The sequence below is a fragment of the Zootoca vivipara genome, chromosome 3 (assembly GCF_965207765.1).
Source record: "Zootoca vivipara chromosome 3, rZooViv2.hap1.1, whole genome shotgun sequence".
Classification (NCBI taxonomy): domain Eukaryota; kingdom Metazoa; phylum Chordata; class Lepidosauria; order Squamata; family Lacertidae; genus Zootoca; species Zootoca vivipara.
Genome location: NC_142586.1, coordinates 7,102,324 through 7,121,643, shown reverse-complemented (window position 1 = coordinate 7,121,643; position 19,320 = coordinate 7,102,324). Strand labels below are relative to the sequence as shown.

Here is a 19,320-nt window from a genome sequence, read left to right as displayed (position 1 = left end):
TTTTCACATCTTATGGGAGCCCTTGGGTTTATTCTACGCTTTAGCCCTCCTGGCACTTTCCAAGCTCTGGCTGCTCTTCTGGCCTTGGTGGTTTGTGCCTCCCACTTCGTCTTTATGCTACTTTAAATCTGAGTTCATCACAGACCTGCTTGTTCCTCCACTCCAGCTTCTTTAGATACCTCCAGTTTTCTTTGCTCACTGGAATGGTTTGCAGTTTTGCTTTTCAACATCTCACTTTTAAGACATTCCCATCCATCTTGAACTCCTTCCTCAAGTATTTATGCCCATTGCTTCCAACAGTTCTTTAAAACTTGTCGAAATCATCTTTACTAAAGATCAGAGTGTATATCTAACTTCACCTAGCTTTCTCTTTCCTGAGTATAATGACTCCCAGTTACAGCTCTTATTAAAAAGGCGGTCTCCACTAAGAAAGAGAGGCACTTTTATTGACCTCTTTCAAAGAATACCATTATCTTTATTAAGAAATGTTTAAGACCGTGAGAACAGATTAGTACTTCCCCAATTCAACTAACAAAACCCCCTTTTGGTTTGACATGGAATACTTTCCATGTTCACTGAAGCACCAACATGCTGGGAGATTGCAGCTCTTATTTAAGCAATATTGATATGGTATGGTATCCCATTCTGTGTTCCCACAGAATGGCTAGAAGTGGGTGGTAGAAATCACTGTGTACAAACTACCATTTTTTCCTTTTGCAGTACCTTTGGCTTATATGCCTGTAAAATGGGTAAAGCAGTTCTTTGTGAAGCATCTATCCCTGCTACGGTAGTATAATGTGGTCCTTGGAACTACTTCACAGATTATGCAACAATGATATTAAAGCTGTAGTAAATACATAAAATATGAAGGATAAACTTGTGTGTTTGGGCTGAGAGCTAGGGTCTGTGGCCAGTCAGAAGTATTAGGTGTGTGACCTCAAGCATTTAGGAAGCTTGTCTTTCTTTTACACATCTGGTGTAAGAAACACGAGAGTAATACTGGCATAGCTCTGGCAAACGCAATTGTCCCGGCTCAAGTGTGAAGCGGCCTTTGATGTGAGTCAGTGAATCTCTGAAAACAGTGTGAATAAACATCAGGGGCTTGGGTACTGCTGATGATATGAAAATGAATTCCACAAGCATAATGTCCATTTGGAAGTTATTTGTATAGATAAATTGTTGGGCAGGGCGAAGCAGGAGTTTATACTGCATTCACCTTGCAATGAAAACAAGGTCCGCTCTTTGGGGAAGATGCATTTTAATACAAGGTGTTTCCAGTCCTTGAACATATTCTTCCTCTTACCTATGACTTTATTCCTCAAAAAAGGGTGTTTTAAAAAATAACTTTGCCGGATAAGAATGCTATAATATTCTCCTGTAGGCTATTGTCAGGGGGAGGGGGATTCATTAAAAAGTAGTTATTTCCATTATGCACCATTATTTTTCATCTTTATTGCTTATCTTTGGTTTTCATTGCACCTTTAATGGCATGCTTGGTCAGAAAAGGTGAGGAAGAATGCGAGTACACTTGGCTCCTGTTAGTGCCTACTAGCTGTGCTCGAATCCTTGTCCCCATAGATTTTAATGTCCCTGCAGACTGCTGGCAGCCTGCTTCCAGCTGTGGCAGGCATGATGCAGTGAATTGCTTTTGAATGTTCTTTACTCAAATAGGCAGTAATTACAAGCTTAAAGAGGTTTAGTGGTCCAGTAAACTACATAATCACCCCTGAATTAGCCTGGGCTCATCAGTTGCAGTCCAGCAAGCTCAAGACTGCTGTTTGTATGCAGTCTTTATCACATAGCAACCTGAGCAGCAGGTGTGGAACAGCAAGAATCCCCCATAAACACAACTGTCTACTGGGGACAATGATCTCTAATGAGATGAGGCTACACCATCACTGTAATTTAAGTGGGAAAATAAACGCCAGAGAATGTGTTCCAGCTCCAAGCAAGATTCCTTGGGCACAGTGGGAACAGGATTGCTGCTTTCTCTGTGGTGGAAGATCCCCCCCCCCGGTTGCTAGATATTTAACTCCTTTTTCTTCTTTTGAAATGATGTTTTATGTATGTTACCTTTCATCAAAGAGAGGTGGTGGATTGTGGGCAGAGCAGTTGTACTGTTTGAGGGTTTGTAATGATGCCAGCAGACAAAAGTTTCAAAATAGCTCCTGAAATAATTCTTTAACCTCTTCTGATTCTCCTAATCTTTTTTGCCTCCTTCCTTCCTTCCTTCCTTCCTTCCTTCCTTCCTTCCTTCCTTCCTTCCTTCCTAAACCCCTTTTATATTGTTACATAGCTAAACTTAGGAGCCCTTCATTGCTTTTTCCTAGAATACAAATATGTCAGAATCAGAAAAAGTGTTTATTTGTTAACATTTCAAATGGTGCCATAATGTTCCTCTGCCTGTGGCACGTGGACCAGGAAGTGGGTACATTGCAATAATCAGCTGCCTCAATTTGCAATAGCAGAAGCATTTTCCTCTAAGGCAAAGCTTCTACTGGATGTTTTTTCCCCTACCACCTGTGTGTATTAACTTTTCTTATTTAAAATATTTATTAACCGCCCTTCATCAAAAGATTCCAGAGCAGTGTGAAAAACTTTGATTTTATTGTTGTTAAATATAATTTAAAGCAAACAATGAAATATAGCAATATGCAATAAGACAAAGACGAATTTAAACTGAAACAACTAAAGAGCTAAGCAGAACAAGTAAAATCACCCAAAATGCCTGATTAAATAGGAAAACCTTCACCTGGCACTGAAAAGTTGCCTTTTGAGGGAAGAAATTCCAAAATTCAGAGTGCTACTGCAGAAAATGCTGTTTCCATTGTAGAAGCATAATGTATCTCCAGTGGTGTCAGATGCCCATTGGGACTAGTGGCTCGGAAGGCAGGAATACCAACAGGAGCTAGAGCCACAGCCAGTGATAGACAGAGCCAACTAGTTCAGATTAGTTCCCATCCTCATCCCTGTTGAGTTCATAGAGTCACAAAATCTTAGAATTGTAGAATTGGAAGGGACCATGAGGGTCATCTAGTTGAACCCCCTGCAATGCAGGAATCTTTTGCCCAATTTGGGGCTCGAACACATGACCCTGAGATTAAGAATCTCATGTTCTACTGACTGAGCTATCCCAAGGAATACTTCTGAAAGGAAGAAAGAAGCAAATGACATGTGCTTCCATTCCCTGGACTCATAGGTGCCAACTCCCTGTGGCCCAGGGTGCTTGAGCAACCACAAAATTTCCCATGAATAGGCCAGGCACCCACAAATTTTGGTGCCAGGGCCGTGCACACTGCATGGCACCCATGGCCCCAGGCACCCACTGTTGCGGGGCCACATCTTTTCCCCCAAGGAGCTCAAAGTGGCATCCATGGTTCTCTCCCTCCTCAACTAATCCCTACTACAACTCTGTGAGGTAGAGCAGGCTGAGAAGCAGCTTCATGGCCAGCCTTGCTGTAGCTCTTAAGACATGAATAGGATGATATGAGGAAGAGGCGTTCTTTTAGATATTTAGATCCCAAGCTGAATGGGCTTTGAAGGTGAGAAGGTAGGTGCTGCAGATCTTTCAAGAGAGGTGTAATATGAACAACTCTATGTATGCAAGTCAAAACTCTAGCAACTGAGTTCTACTGTAGCTGGGGCTTGCAGGTCATCTTTAAGGGCAGTCCCACACATAATGCATTACATAATCCATCCACGTTGGAAGAAATGAAGCAGTTCTGAGTGTCAGATACTTGCATCTGCCCATCGCAAGGAAGGAGGAAACTAATGAATTGGAGAATGCATCCATATGGGATTTATGCCATCCATGTTTCTTTTTTTAAGCCTGTGATTGTATTTTCTGCACATAAACCAGTTGAACTGAGTGCACACCCTTATCCTTAGGTTCCTGTAATCTTGTTGCCCAATGAGGCATGCCCAAGAGCTTGTTACCCAAGAAGGAAACTTGAAATACTCAGCAAAGAATAGTGTTGGACGGAAAGCAGAGAAAAATAAACAGAAGCTAGTGAAAGGGGAGGGCTTGTTGCCCATGCTGCTATTATTTTACCAAAGATGGTGATGCATATCCAAGACTACCTGCTTAAAAACTGTTTAAATGAGATAAAACATTGTAGTATTAGCAAAGAACTAGACTTTGCCTCAACAAATCTCTCTCAGACTTTGACTAAAAGCAGTACAAATACTTTCATGGAATTAAGTTGCCCTGTGAATTTTTACTTTTATAGCAGTTAAGGGCCTCTTCAGTTTTAGTTTGGGGAAGGACAGTTTCCCTCTGTATATTTTTATTAATATCTTTCAAGGTCCCGAGGTAGCTTTCTTTTGAAAAAACTTGGTTTAATTAAACACTCTGCTTAAACTCATTTTAATAGTAGGCATAATTGGACTGGAAGATCAGTAGCACCATTGCTAGTCTCTTGCATATAATCTCTCTTTTTGTACTATGATACAAATATAATTTCTCATGTCCTTTAGGTGCACTTTCCCAATACACCAGACTAATATACTTTATGTACAGACTATTCCTCTGGAAACCCTTGGATTCCTTGTAAAGCGTCATAAAACTTGAATCTCAGAAAGGGAAGGTTCATCACTGAGCTGTATTATATAATAAAATGTTAAATCTAATATGTAGTGCAATTGCTGTGATCCTGGATTAACAAAATATGGTATGTCACTTAATGCTTAGGTAGTTAAATGCTTTTCAAATACTTCACAAGTCACATAGCACAGGAAAATGCTAATCAGGTTTCAACACATGGGGGCTTGATACAAAGTCAATTGTAGTAACTGAAAAGGCTCCATCTTGATTTCAGATCATCCGAAACCGTTCAGATGATTAAAGCAATCACATAATAAACCAATTTGTAACGCGATATATGTTACAATCTTAGGGCAAAAGCAGCCCTCTTTAAGCTTTTCTAATAAACTACATTTTACAGTCAGAGACAAAATGTTGGGTGCAGAGAAGTTCTTCCTCTTTCATTCATCGTCCTTTGTCTTCCCCCCTCTATATACACAGCTAGCAAGCTAGTCTGTCAAATAATAACAACAATAATAATAGTTAGGGAGATTCAATGCAGTATTTCCTAGCATCTTCGCAAGATTAGCTGAGCTAATTTGCACAAATGATAGTATGTTTTTCAAGAATGATACCTGCTGCATTTCAAGGCTGGTCCAATACAATGTTCTGCCTCCACTGTCGGAGGGGGTGCCTCTGAATAAATGCACCTTGCTGGAATCACAAGTGGGGAGAGTGGTGTTGCACTCAGGGTCTGTTTGCATGCTTCCAATGGGCATCTGGTTGGGTATTGAGAGTCTAACAGGATGCTGAACTACATGGGGCCTTTGGCTGGATCCAGCAGGGCTCTTATTGTGTTCTTATGAAGGGACTGGAATAAAAAATGGTTGTAGAAATGTCCTTGACTCACAGGACGTGTTTATGTGGTTTATAATAGAAGTAGGCTTCTGCAAGACTATGGGAGCTCAACTTTTGAGTTTACTTGCTTTACTCTGCCCCACTCGGTGCATCCTCTTGCTGGAGGCAGCGCATGAGAGATTCTGTTGTTCTGATTAGCAAGCTGAAAGGAAGATGTCAATTCATTGCTGCATTCCTTTGTCTCTTGAAAGCAACAATATTCCATCAGGGAGCACTCCCTGCTTGGAGTCTGGCATGTGTGTGTGCAATGGAGGCACACTGGCCATGGAGCAGCATCTTTTTGATATGCTGCTAGTGCCTACTTTATGGAATGCACTCACTAAGGAGGGCTGCTTGCCCTCAACACAGAGTGTTTTTAGATGCTTGGCTAAAGCCTGACACCTAACCATTCGTTTGGCTTCACCCTCTTGCTGCTGCAGTGGGGCTGTGCCTACTGATCTGCCTGCTGAGTGGGTTGCCTTGTTGGGGCTGCATTTGGTTGCATCTGTCTTCCCAGCCTCTTTTTCTGTTGTTCATTTGTTTGTTTCTGTTTATTGCTTTGAAATCTCATAGTTATTTACTGGTTTTGAATTGTTAGACACTTTGGTTTCTTTGGCATGAGACAGCAAGGATATAAATAAAATAAATAAACAACTTTCTCCTGGATGGACAGTTTATTCTCTTCTAAGAACAAAATTAATTACACGTCTTCTTAATGGATCGTCTTTGATCTACATGGCCAGGATCACAGCATAATATAAAGTGCATCTTACAGGCCTTTCTACTGGCTTGTGTGGGTGGGGGTCAGGGTCAGGGGACGACGACAGCAAGCTGTGGTTTCAACTGCCTTTTTCTTTATAGGTTTTTCTCATCAAATGATGCTAATTGAAAATTAAGAAAGCAGGCTGAAATCTTGTGATTTCACTTATAGTGTTCCAAACATTTTTGGCTACTTTGCCACTGCAGTTGCTCTAGTTGTTCTTTTTGATTCCAGCATGTGTGGGGATGCAAGGACTCGACTACTATAAATTCAAGCTATGTTCTTAGACTACACCATGCCCTGCTTTTGTAATGCAAATGAGAGGCACAAAGTGTCTCTTTGATAATATGCAGTCAGGAGACAGAAAAGGTTTCACTCAAACAGTAAAAGTAATTCATAAAGCTGAAAAGAGGAGCAAGAAGGCATTGTGATGCTTCTAAAAAACGCAATAAATGTATTTTGTATCAACATAATTTTGACTATTTACACACTCCGAATGCAAAGCCCATGAAGAAAATGGTTACCTTATTTTTGCTTTGTAGAGCAAAAGAAGTTTTGATTAAGCAGGATGAAAATTTACATTGATTTCCAAAATAGCATGCTTCAAATTTGTGAATGTTTTAATTGAACACCTAGTTTTAATTGAACACAGAACACTAGTCGGTTAATGTTAGTATTTGCAATGTTGCTGAAACAGCAGCATTCAAACAAGAGAATTAGGGAGGGGGAAGGAGAACCATTTTAACTTTTTATAATAATGTATACTTCAGAATCCTAATTGGGGATGCAGGCTGTGACAGGAGGTAACAAGACATGTAACAAAAATCTCCAAACCATATTGTAGGAATGTGTTAAGTTTATTGTGGGCAATAAACTTAGAAAAAAATGCTACTACTAATCACTCCTCCCCACCATATCCAGTACACTGCTTGATGAAGGGCTTTCTCTCTTTTTTTACATTTCCCAGTCCTGTTCATGTTAGGTCGCTTGTTCCAATGCTTGCTTTCATTCTTTTAAACTACAACTTGCAAACTCCAACTCTCCATAGGCCTCAATGGTCAGTGCAAGGCTTGTGGGATTGCCAGGTGCTGCTTTTGGGACCCCCCCCTCTTTCTGGGCTTTTAGGACTGTTTTTGCCATGTGTAAATTGGTTGTTGCCTGTATAGCTAACATGGGGAAGGGAAGGGAGGGGGAAAATTGCATGGGAAGAGGGAGGGATTACCTCAGTTTCTCAAATTCTGGATAAATGTTGAGCATTGTTATGTTATGTTTTAGTTACAGGTATGTTATGTTTATTTGTTTGTTTGTTTAAGGCTGAATGAATGAGTATTTATTTACAGTACTTATAGGACACTATATAACAGAGATATTGGGATGGCTTACAACTATAAGGAAATTTTTGGGGTGCCACCACTAAAAAGGCTTTCTCTTCCATAGCAATCTATTGCCCCTCATTTGTTGGGGGCACTTGGGAAAAGGGTATCTGAATTTGTCCTAAGATTCAAATTGCAATTGGTAATTCTCTCTTTAATATTGTTTTCCAACATACATTAATGTAATCAGGCTGCAATTATCTCAATTCCCCCTGGATCTCTTTTCTAAAAAAAAAAATGTGTTAAATCAACCATTTTGCAATCCTCAGGTATGGAGGGTGACCTTAGGGACAAGTTTCATATTTTTGTAAAAATTTCAGCAAATTTACATTTTAGTTATTTAATAACTCTTTGAGGGATCCAGTAATTTTTTCCAGTTTAAAATTTGTCAGTAATTCGTTGAACCTCATCTTCTATCATCTCTATTTGCTTCAGTTCCTCATACTTCATTCCTAAGAAAGTTAGCTCAGGCAGAGGGATATTTCCTACATCATTCACTGTGAAGACAGATATGAAGAATTCATTAAGCTTCTCTCTGCAATCCTGTAGCCTTTGACTCCCTTGTCATCCAAAGATTTCATATCAGCTGTGGGGCAAGAAAATACATGGCTGCAAAGCAACAATTGGGAGTAATATAGTGTGCTCCTGCTAGTTCCTTGGCAGGTGGCTGTTTGTATTAAACTCCTTTTAAAAATTCCACCAAATGCAAGACCCACTAGGATTGGTTCCAAAGTCTTTCCTTTGAAGTTTGTCACCTGATATCATGGTGACATCAGTTGGACAATTTCCCAAGAATCCCTTGAATTCCCTTGAATTCCATTAGTCTCTGAAGGCAGAGCTGTGATGGCTTTCTTTTCTGGAAAATCCTCTTCGAATCTTGCCTCTACCATGACCTCACTAAGTACACTGGAGGCTAGTAGTTATCAGTTTTATTTCCCCTTCTGCAATGAAGGGGATACTAATGCCTACAATCAGCAAAATCAGCTTTTACTCTTCAAAAAGGGCCATTTGAATACACAGTTACAGTAGTTTGTACATTATGTGTAGCACGACCCTGAGAACATCTTTAGTATTCTTTTGGTCTTCTTGAATGTAGCAATTGAATATGATGCATTCTAAAACACATTAATGGTATCAAGCAATCCACACATTGGATTTATCTTTATAAGGATGAAGAATATGTTTGTTGTTTGTTGAATTTATTGTTCAGTATAGTAGCAGCAGCAGCAGCATATTGCTGCTAACTAAAGCCCTTATAAACATGCAAGAGCTTTGTAAAAGAATAGATCTTGTGTAAAATCCTATCACAAGGCTGGTTGCTCTGAATTTGCTCATATGTCTACCTGCAATCTGAGCCTCTTCCCTTCCCCCTTTGACCCTAGCTATGAAAGGTAAGCTGCATTCCTCCAATATAAATGTGTGCTGGATTGATTCTAGGAAGGGAGCATAAACCTCACCATACATAATCACTGTTTTATGGCTTTCACTCATTTGGAGGTGTTAATGCAGATCAAATGGAAAACACTCCAGAAAGAATAGCTCAGGCTACTGCTCTGCCCTATATGTGGTCCTAATCGTTAATTCTTATTGTAAGATCTAAAGGTAATTTTGTTTGCTCTCCTAATGTGTTACAGCTTTCCCAGAGGCTCGAACATATCCTTTCTCAAATTCCCATCTTGATCAATTGTGTGCAAATAATTAAGCTTTTAAGAGATAATGGTATGAGGCTAATGTACACAACAAAAGTAAAGATCTCAAGTCACTGTTTATCGAGCAGTGGCCCAATCTCTTTTCATATCCCCAAGTGATCTTGGTGATAAGTATACTTCTTAGCCGAAATCAGTGCTTATGTTAATTATTGACTGGTTTTCAAGTTTTTTTCTTCTTTTAAAAAATGTATGAGATGCTGCTGTGGAAAGATAGTGGTTACTGCTAAAAAGATTAAAAGAGAATTGTCAGCAATTTTGGAAAATGAATTTCCTATTTTATTATTTTATTAAAATGACAGTTATCCGCTTCTTACTCTTTCCTCTGTTGCAATGCACTGTGATTGCCTGTAGCATGTGCCTTACTAGCCTCATGGGTGAAAATACAAGAAAGCTTTGAATGTTTTTACAGCAGCCTAGCCTGTGGCAAGTTGATTCTCTGCCATGGTGCTTGTTGTTGTTTGTTTGTTTGTTTGTTTCTTACTCTTAGTTTATAAGGAATCATTCATGCTATCTGCAAAAAGCTTATAATTGAGATTCATAATTCTTCAGGTATTTGAAACTGTAATTCTTTTCAACTCAACCTCATTGTGAACTTTTTCTGGGAGAGATTATCTACATGAAGTCATGGCTTTCATGTGATTATAGCAATTATAGGTTTTTCATGAAACCGAACATTTTTTTTGCTACACTAAGCCAATAACCAGAGGGGGTGGGGGTGGGGGAGAAGAATCAGATGACCATAAACATACCATAGTTTAAAATATTTTTTTCTGATGCTTCTAGTAATTGGTGTTCTTTATTTTACAGTAGCTGTATTATTCTAATGGCTAATTTTATCTGTTCTTGTCTATTTGTTAAGAGTCCAGAACAATTGAAAATTGCTTATTGGCGACAGACTTCTCAATCCCCATAGCTCGAGGCTGTGCTAAAAATTCTTGCTCCTGCATGGAATTAGGCACAGCTTGCTTGGTTACGTAAAGTCAGATCACATGCAAGGTATAAAGCAAAATAAGAAAGAGAAATAGTGTTCATTGTTATATCAAGGTAATAAAGAGTTAAACCTAAGTAAACAAAGTGGTAAACAAACTGAACAGCAAGCATTTGAAAACAACATTAGAGGTTACTGAATTAGTTGTGAAAAACAATTCTGAGAGCTACTGTATCCCTACATAAATGATCAGAATAGGCACAATGTCTAGGAACACATGAACCCACCATATACCCAGGCAGCTCAGTACTGCCTACACTGGCTGGCAGTGGGTTTCTAGGCTCTAGGCAGGAATCTCTCCCAGTCTTAACTAGGGAATACTGATTTGAATCTGGGACCTTTTGCATGCAAGGCAAATGTTCTGCCACTGAGCTATGGCCCTATGGCTATGACTAGAATGATAGATGACTAGATGACTAAAATGATAGATTGATAGTCATCTAGAATGACTAGAATGATAGATGACTAGAATGATAGTACAGTGTGGCCTGGCATGGCTACAACCTAGTACCGGTAACTCATATCAAAGCATTGCACTGATGTAGCGGGAGGGATTATTCCTGCTGTGCTAGAAGCAGAGTCCATTACCTGCCATATTATGCTAAGTGTTTTACAGAACAGAAGTAGGTAGAGACAACAGATCCTGATTATAGAAGGGAGTCCGAGAACCAACTCAAAAGAATACAGTCTTAGGCATTTCTCAGTCAACTATGTTGGCACATCCCCAAATAAGGTGTCAGAAAGCCATTGTAACTGACAGACAGGGTAGATGGAGGATCTCAACCCTTATAGTGCATATAGTCAATACCACCAGATCTACCTTGCTGTGCACCTAATATGTAGGCCTTTGCAATTATAGGTATAATTAGGTCAAAGGGCCCTCACTATTTGAATGGCCAGAATTAAAATGTTGCATAGGTTCATTTTATAAATTGATCTACCCAAAAATAAGGTGGATAAATTGATCTACCCAAAAGTAAGCACAAGACAAATGGCCACTTGGTTGTAATTGTAGAGTCAGACCAGGCATAAGGCTCAGTGAAAAGTGTCAAAATGCCCACATTCTTTCAATCTTTCTGTAAAATATAAAAGTAAACATTTCTCAGCATGTTTAGTTGATGTTGAAAGTTACAACGGTACTTGAAATTGAGGGTTTATAAAAAATCATTTGCGGATAACTTTTTAATTTTGTCAAAAGCTAAAGTCTAGTTTAAGAGCACACCCCCACCCACCCACCCCGTGTCTGGTTTATTCTTAGTTACAGGTAGGTGGCCGTGTTGGTCTGATGCAGTCAAAACCAAATAAAAAAATCCTTCCAGTAGCACCTTAGAGACCAACTAGACCACACTTCTTGCACATGAAAGCTCATACCTATGACAAACCTAGTTGGTCTCTAAGGTGCTACTAGAAGGATTTTTGTTTGTTTGTTTATTCTTGTTAGTTGACTCCACATTGATTCTCTCCCTTTGCAACATTATCTTTATTAGGCTTTGGATTTGTCTTGGAAGTAAATTCCAAAGCAGAAGTTGTTCAGGATTTTTGTGAGCCCTTGGGCAAGAGGCTATCTGTGGGCTCTCCTAGCTTCATTTTGTTCATGGATGCGTGGAAAAGAAGAAGCTCTTGAGAAAGTATAATACTACTTTCTCTTCCCAGTGTGTAACCAATGCAGGTTAGGGAAAGGGGCTTCCAGGGCAAAGGCTGTCACTTCAGGGCAATGCATCTAATTTAATATATATTTATGGAAACTATACCTGCATGTGTTGAACCAAAGGCTGGCTAATGGGCATGGGAGATCACTCCACATGTGTGCAATAACAGGGAAGGTGTTAGTGGGGCTCTATAGTGGCCCACACAGCAGTCCTTAGGCCCCAGCAAATGCTTTTTTACTCAGTTCACTGCTGATGCCTGCCATGTGGCTGCACAGTGGTGCCGTTACCACTTGCTTCTTCATATTGTCATTTTCACTTTCCCAACCTCACTTCATGCAAACTGTTCCCAGGTATGTGACCCCAGGATGATGTGGAGAAATGTATCATGTGTGATATGAAGCAGAAGTACATGGACACACACTGCACTGATTATCACAGCCATGGCAATGCAAGAAATTACTTGGGATAGTAATATGGAACAAATAATATGGAGCAATAATGGAACAAATAATATATGAAATGTTTATGGGACCCACAATATAGATTTATTTTTGGGGGGAAATACATGAAGGAAGCTCCCAGTCATTATCTAATTTTATTTGAAAGTCTTGCAAATTATGTGAATTAAGATTACAGCTAATAGCATTCTAAATTACAGTGAGCTGAATTCCTGTTTTTAATGAAGTGGGCCAGAATAGATTCATCAGTATTGATTATGAGAGCCTCCTGGTGTGGTGGTGTTTATACTGAAAGCCCAGCAATATTTTAATACAGTGGATCTCAACTCCCTCCTCAATGCATCACTTCAAAATTGCTAAGGGTCTTGCTAGACCACTTAATGATTTTTCTGCCTGTTGTTGTAATGCACTGTGCTAGATGCTGTATAGTTTTAATTGCATTTCTCTCTCTCTCTCTCTCTCTCTCTCTCTCTCTCTCTCTCTCTGTGTGTGTGTGTGTGTGTGTATCATTTTATGCATTGCTACTTCAGTTACATTCTAAGAAATGAAAGCAGCAATAAAATATATAAAATAAATATGTATACTTATTGTGACGGATATGCCATCTCCCATTGTCAACTGCAAACCCACAGACACAATGCGGAACCACTGGTGGTCCATGAAACCCTGTTTAGGAGCCCCAGTTTGATCAAAGGATTAATAGCCCCATGCATAAATTTGGCATAAAGCTATGCAGAAGTAAAATAATGTGACGAGAGGGCATTTCTAAACTTTCTAAACTGAAAGCTGAAATCCTCACAGCAGAAGTTGAATTTCAGAGCTAATGTTCTTGACTACAATTGAGCTTAACACTTTAAGTGCATAAAAGACAAGTATTTTGATCAAAAGTTGGCAGCTGGGTTGGTTCATTAGAACAAAATTCATAAGCAAAGTTAATGTTTGCCAGTAAGATGCAGGCCTCATATTGGTATAAAATCATATGGACAGTTGCATATATTTTTAAACAAGTATTGTGCAAAATACAGAAAATGATAACGTATGTAATTCTATCAAACAAGAGTTGGAACTTTGTGCTACTGTTGCAACTATCCTCCTTCAGTGTCAAAAGTACTTGCTTGTATCCTAAGCAGCTCTTTCTACACTTCACTAATCATTATAATTGGCTTGTCTTTTACTGCCATTAATTATATGATGTAGTAGCCCATTAATAATTATGAGAGTGACACACCTCAGCATTTTTGTCCTTAATTATAGATACTGCACTTTTACGATTCAACTAAGATAGCTGGTAAAATTATCGTTTAATGTATGTATATATAATATTTATGTACATATACTTTGGTATCTTACAGCATCCTTACCCTTCAGAAGAACAGAAAAAGCAGTTGGCACAAGACACAGGGCTCACAATACTTCAAGTGAACAATTGGTAAGTAATTGTGCTTTAATGTTTTCACACAATCAGTATTCCAGCCTCTGGCAGCCTGCAGCTAATGGTTTGCATTGAGATGATGCAGTAGCCTACATTTCTTTGCTAGTTTATGGGTACAAAACCAGCATAGCCTCGGTTTTCAGCTAGGGGAACTAGTTATTTTACTCCTTCAGGGTTATTCTACTCCTTCAGGATTACAGATATTTGCTTTCTCATAACTTGGGAAATAGTTACCGGTAGATTTCAATGCATAAGTATTTGTGTGGCGCCTGCTGCCTGCCTAGAATGGATCTATTTTAGGTCACCTTCCGAGCAGTCAATTTCTCTATTGATGGGAAATTACAAATAACTTAACCATTATTATAGTTCTTCTATAGTCATTATTTCATTCCAGCTTGATTTGTATTAAAGTGTGTTCACGGCTCTTGCGACACAGCATACATCCCATTAAAGTCAATGTAAACTGAGCATGGGACCACACCCACGATCTGAGAAAGCTGGTTCTAAAGTTGCTTTACAGCATTAGGTTAAAAGGGAACAACCTGAAACAAATCGGCCCAAAATATTGCTTTGGGAGAAAAAAAATGTAGTCTCCTGAAAAATATTAAGCTTTTGCTGTTTCTGATTACATGGGTCCTATGTTAGCAAAAAGATCACCATTTAAAAAAAAATGATTTAATGTATTGCCATATGTTCTTGCGCAGAAATGCGGGTTTCACACAGTATACCAGAACAAGGCTTATATCTGAAGCATACTGAAATCTAATGCGGTGTAAAATTAAGTGTATCTAATTAATTGTCCTAATATTTTTTGATTAGTGTTTACGATGTGGAAACCTCATCCTCTTTGAAGTAATATCCAGAAAATGTCCACAGCAAGCTCAAAGCCTGGTGGGGTAGGGGAGAGGAGAAATGGGAGAGGGCCAGTTTCTAGACAAAAGTATTTTATATTATTCAGTAAGTGTCAGAGATTAATATTGCTGAAGCTTTAATTACATGGCCTAATCCATTTTAGTGAATAAATTTGGTTTTGATGCCTTACTGCACCTGCATTAACCAACCTTTCTCTGTCAGAGTGTGACTAGGGACCGACGGGAGACGTTTCAGATATATTAAACCCCATTACAGAAAATGTAATTTCTGTCAATATAATCCCATGTATTCTTCAATTTAGTACTTTGGAGATAACAAGCTACTTACAATATATTTGCCTTCAGAGGATTAATTCACAAAGTGCACTATCTGTGAGACACAGGCAGACTCCCATAATATAGCTTGTAAGGGTTATCAATTTCTGTGACCTTACAGCAGACATGGGAGATCTATTTGTTGTAGCCTTTTAAATGTGTTGAATAATGAAAAACACAGAATGCTTTGTATATTGAATTGCACGTCCAGATACATTTTTATAATACCATGTTTAAATATTCTCAAATAATTAGAATATATATATATGTTTTAATCACTAATAGGGACATCAGAATATGAAAGCACACTTGATGCAGATTAACTAATGTATCTTGCCTCTGTGTCTTAGTGCATTTGTCCTTAAATCTTGTATGCAATTTTGCAAATATGAGAAACTGGGGGGGGGGGAGTTTGTGTATACTTCTGATATTATGAGAACTGTATTTGGTTTGCTTGCCTGTGGGCCCATAAATTGGACCTACCGTGTTTCTCATATTATAAGACATGTCTTATATTCATTTTTTCCTCAAAAAAACACACTATGGCTTATTTTCAAGGGATGTCTTAATTTTTTCCTCCTCCTCCTGCCGCGGCCGGCATTGCTGCTGCACCTATCACTATGTCTTATTTTCAGGGTATGGCTTATATTCCTTGAATGCTTAAAAATCCTGCTATGGCTTATTTTATGGGTATGTCTTAAAATATGAGAAACAGGGTAGTCCAGATGAGGTTAAGCTACATTTACCTCCCATTTATTTTAAATCAAGAACTGATTGCATACTAAAATCTCTTTCACTGAACTCAGTGGAGGTTAGTTAACTTTGGTTGAATCATGACCATAGTAGGAACATGTGGCTACAGTATGAATGACTCAAGGATATTTAAACTTTGCTGCTGAAAGTCTAAAGCAGGGGTGGCCAGCTTGTGGCCCTCTGCAGATGTTGGGCTACAAGTCCCATTGTCCCTGACCTCAGTCAGATAGCACTCTCCCCAACTTGCAATTCTCAACAACTGGTTCAGAGGCTTACTGCCTTTGTCAGTGGAGGTAACTAACACATACCCTTTGTAGCTAGTAGCCTTGTCTTCCATATACGTAGTCTTATCTTCCATGAATTAGTCAAATCCTCTTCTAAAGCTATTCAAGATGGTGGCCAACCACCTGTGGGGGTGAATTCAATAGACTATGAGCTGTGTAATAAAAAGTACTTTAATCTGTCCCAAATCTTCCAATATAAGGCTTCATTGGGTTCCCAAGTTCTAGTATTATGTGAGAGGAAGACAAGTGCTTTTCTTCCCACTTTCTCCACATCCTGCATAATTTTTTTATACCTCTTTCATGTCTCCTTCTTTGCCTTTTCTCTAAAAGAAAAAGCCCCAAATGCAGTAACCTTCCCCCTTAGGAGAGTTGATTCATCCCCTCAGTCATTTTGATTGCCATTTTATGAGACTTTCCCAGTTCTATGATACAGTTTTTGAGGTGAGGTGACCAGAACTGTACACAGTATTCAAAGATTTGCACAATGACATTGTTATAGACACAGCTGTATTTTCAACTCCTTTCCCAATGATCTCTAACCTGGAATTTCACAGCTATTGTACACTAGGTCAACAGTTGACCCCAGGAGCATATATGTGAAATTTAGGTTTTTTTAAAAAACTCAATGTACCTAATTTTGAACTTGCTTACATTGAATTGCATTTGCCATTTCCTTTCCCGTTCACTCAGTTTGGAGAGATCCTTTTGCAGCTCCTCACAATCTATTTTTGTTTTAACCACCCTGAATAAATTTATATCATCAGTAGATGTGGCTATCTCACTGCACACACCTAGGTAAAGGTAAAGGTACCCCTGACCATTAGGTCCAGTCACGGACGACTCTGAGGTTGCGCGCTCATCTCGCTCTATAGGCCAAGGGAGCCCATGTTTGTCCGTAGACAGCTTCCGGGCCATGTGGCCAGCAGGACTCAGCTGCTTCTGGTAAACCAGAGCAGCGCACAGAAATGCCATTTACCTTCCCGCTGGAGGTATTCATCTACTTGCACTTTGACGTGCTTTCGAACTGCTTCATGGGCAGGAGCTGGGACGGAGCTCACCCCGTCGCAGGGATTCGAACTGCCGACCTTCCGATCGGCAAGCCCCGAGGCTCAGTGGTTTAGACCACAGCGCCACCCGCATCTAGATTAGACCCCTAGTTCTAGATTATTTATGAACAAGTTAAAGAGTATAGATTACAATACCAACTGTCGGGGGGCTCCACTTTCTCCCTTGGGAGAACCGACCATTTATTTCTCCTCTCTGCTTCCTGTTACTTAACCAGTTCCTGATCTACAAAAGGGTCTCTCTTCTTAATTCATGACTACTAAGCATCTTTGGGAATCTTTGGTAAGGCAGTTTGTCAAAAGCTTTTTGAAAGCCCAAATACCGTACATAATGTCAACTGGATCACCTCTGTATGCTTAAGAACCTGGATGTGAGGGACAGGAGCTATAGACAGCCCCCTCCCATCTTGAACACGAGCTCCTCGCCCAGCGGAAGTGGGAGTGGGGAGGGGGATGTTTCGAGCGGGGAATCAGGAAGCAGAAGCCCGGGCTCAGGCAGGATAGCTGAGCCACGGCGCCGCTTGGGAACGGAAGGGGGAAGCAGGGAAACCGCGGGAAGAAGACCGATCCCGGCGACCCCGGAATTGCGTAAGAAGCACCGAGGGCAGAGATTTAGTATTCCTAGGCTACTTTGCTGGAGAAAGACGCGGGAATCTCCATTCGGAGGTTCTGCGCCAGACTGACAACATGTACTGACATCCTGTATATAGCACTGTTTAGCACTGTAAATAGACTGCACCAATAAAAGGATAAAATGCAGAGCTGTGAGGAGTCGTTACTCTAGAGTAGCCACCACCGCCACTGTGACACTACCCTTGCAGAGGCCATCCTAGTACTGCTTCAGCAAGACTTGTTCTTCTATATGCTCAGTGAGGCACTAGTTTTCCTGGAACAGATGCTAAGCTAACCAGCCTAAAATTTCCAGGATCCCTTTTAAAAAATGGCGTTACATTGACCACTTTCCAGTTTCCAGGTTGGTTAGCTCAGGGGCAATTTACATATTTTTGTTAGAAGATCAGCAATTTCACATGCTATCCATTCCAGACCCAGTGATTTGTCTTTTTTTTTTTTGTCAGTAAGGCCTAAGACTTGTTCTCTTTTCACCACTATTTGCCTCAGTTCCTCAGACTCCTTTCCTGTGAAAGTTAGTGCAGGCAGACGGATCTGTCCTATATCTTCCACTGTAAAAACAGATGCCAGTGATTCATTCAACTTCTCTGTAATTTGTTTATGCTCCTCCTTTGATTATCCTGTTATCCAAAGCGCCAACTGCCTCTCTAGCCAGTCTTCTTTTACTGATATTTAAGGAATTGTTTGCTGCTGGCTTTTATATTTTTAACAAATCCTTCTTTTGCATCTCTTATTGTATGCCTGCGCGTCTTTAGCCAAAGTTTGTGTTCCTCTTTGTTTGCCTCATTTGGATAAGATGTCAATCCTTGCCTACAATCGCTTGACTCTGCTTGTTAACCATTGCAGACATCGTCCTAGACTGGCCTAGAAGTATATATTCTCCATGTGTTTGTTTATATCAGCTTTTTTTAGAAGTCACATTCTGAGAACCTTGCAAGGTGGAGCCTGTGAATGATTCTAGCCTGTGAGAATAGATTTTAAACATAGATAATATTTTATCAACAATTACGAATGGTGGGTATGACTAACATGTAATATCCCGGGGGGAACAGATGTGGTTTAGGATAGCTTCCTAAAATGTAATTTGTGCATTTTAATGACACAGGATGTTTCTGAACAGGGATGGGCCTGCTGGCAGCAAAATGCTGTCAGTGTGACACATCTGGCCCCTGAAATTATTTTGGCTAGCACCTGAGAACCGGTGGATTCTGTGCTGTGGTTCTGGATAACACACTGCTGTTTCCTTATTGGGGGATCCACTTGTCTTTCTGCAACAACATCAACGTTCCCAAGGCCATTCCCTACCTCTCAGTGACTCTCAGGCTCTTAAAATGGGGGAGGGAGAATCAAACTTCTGCAGTCTACAAACAGTCCCTGAGCACTTTTAGTTCCTGCCCCCTGACTTAAGATGTTAAGTATCACTTCTGTAAAACAAAAATATAGGTGTATTGTGTGTGTGTGTGTGTGTGTGTGTGTGTGTGTGTGTGTGTGTGTGTGTGTGTATGTGTGTGTATACACATACACATTTAGGTGTCTTTAGTTGCAAGTTGTCCCAGGTTTGACTTTTTTTGTATGGTGGTTTAGGCAATCCAATCTCTCTCAGTTTTAGCCTCA

The 19,320-nt window shown here is 39.9% G+C and overlaps 1 protein-coding gene across 5 annotated transcripts in view; it reads left to right on the top strand.

Annotated features, from left to right (window-relative positions):
• MEIS1 (Meis homeobox 1) overlaps positions 1-19,320 on the top strand; it is a 157,686-nt gene that overhangs the window by 103,279 nt on the left and 35,087 nt on the right. For all 5 annotated transcript variants that reach the window (XM_088665527.1, XM_088665530.1, XM_088665529.1 and 2 more), the window contains one exon: positions 13,709-13,785. In XM_088665527.1, the coding sequence (XP_088521653.1) occupies positions 13,709-13,785 (77 nt within the window). The remainder of the gene's footprint in view (positions 1-13,708; positions 13,786-19,320) is intronic.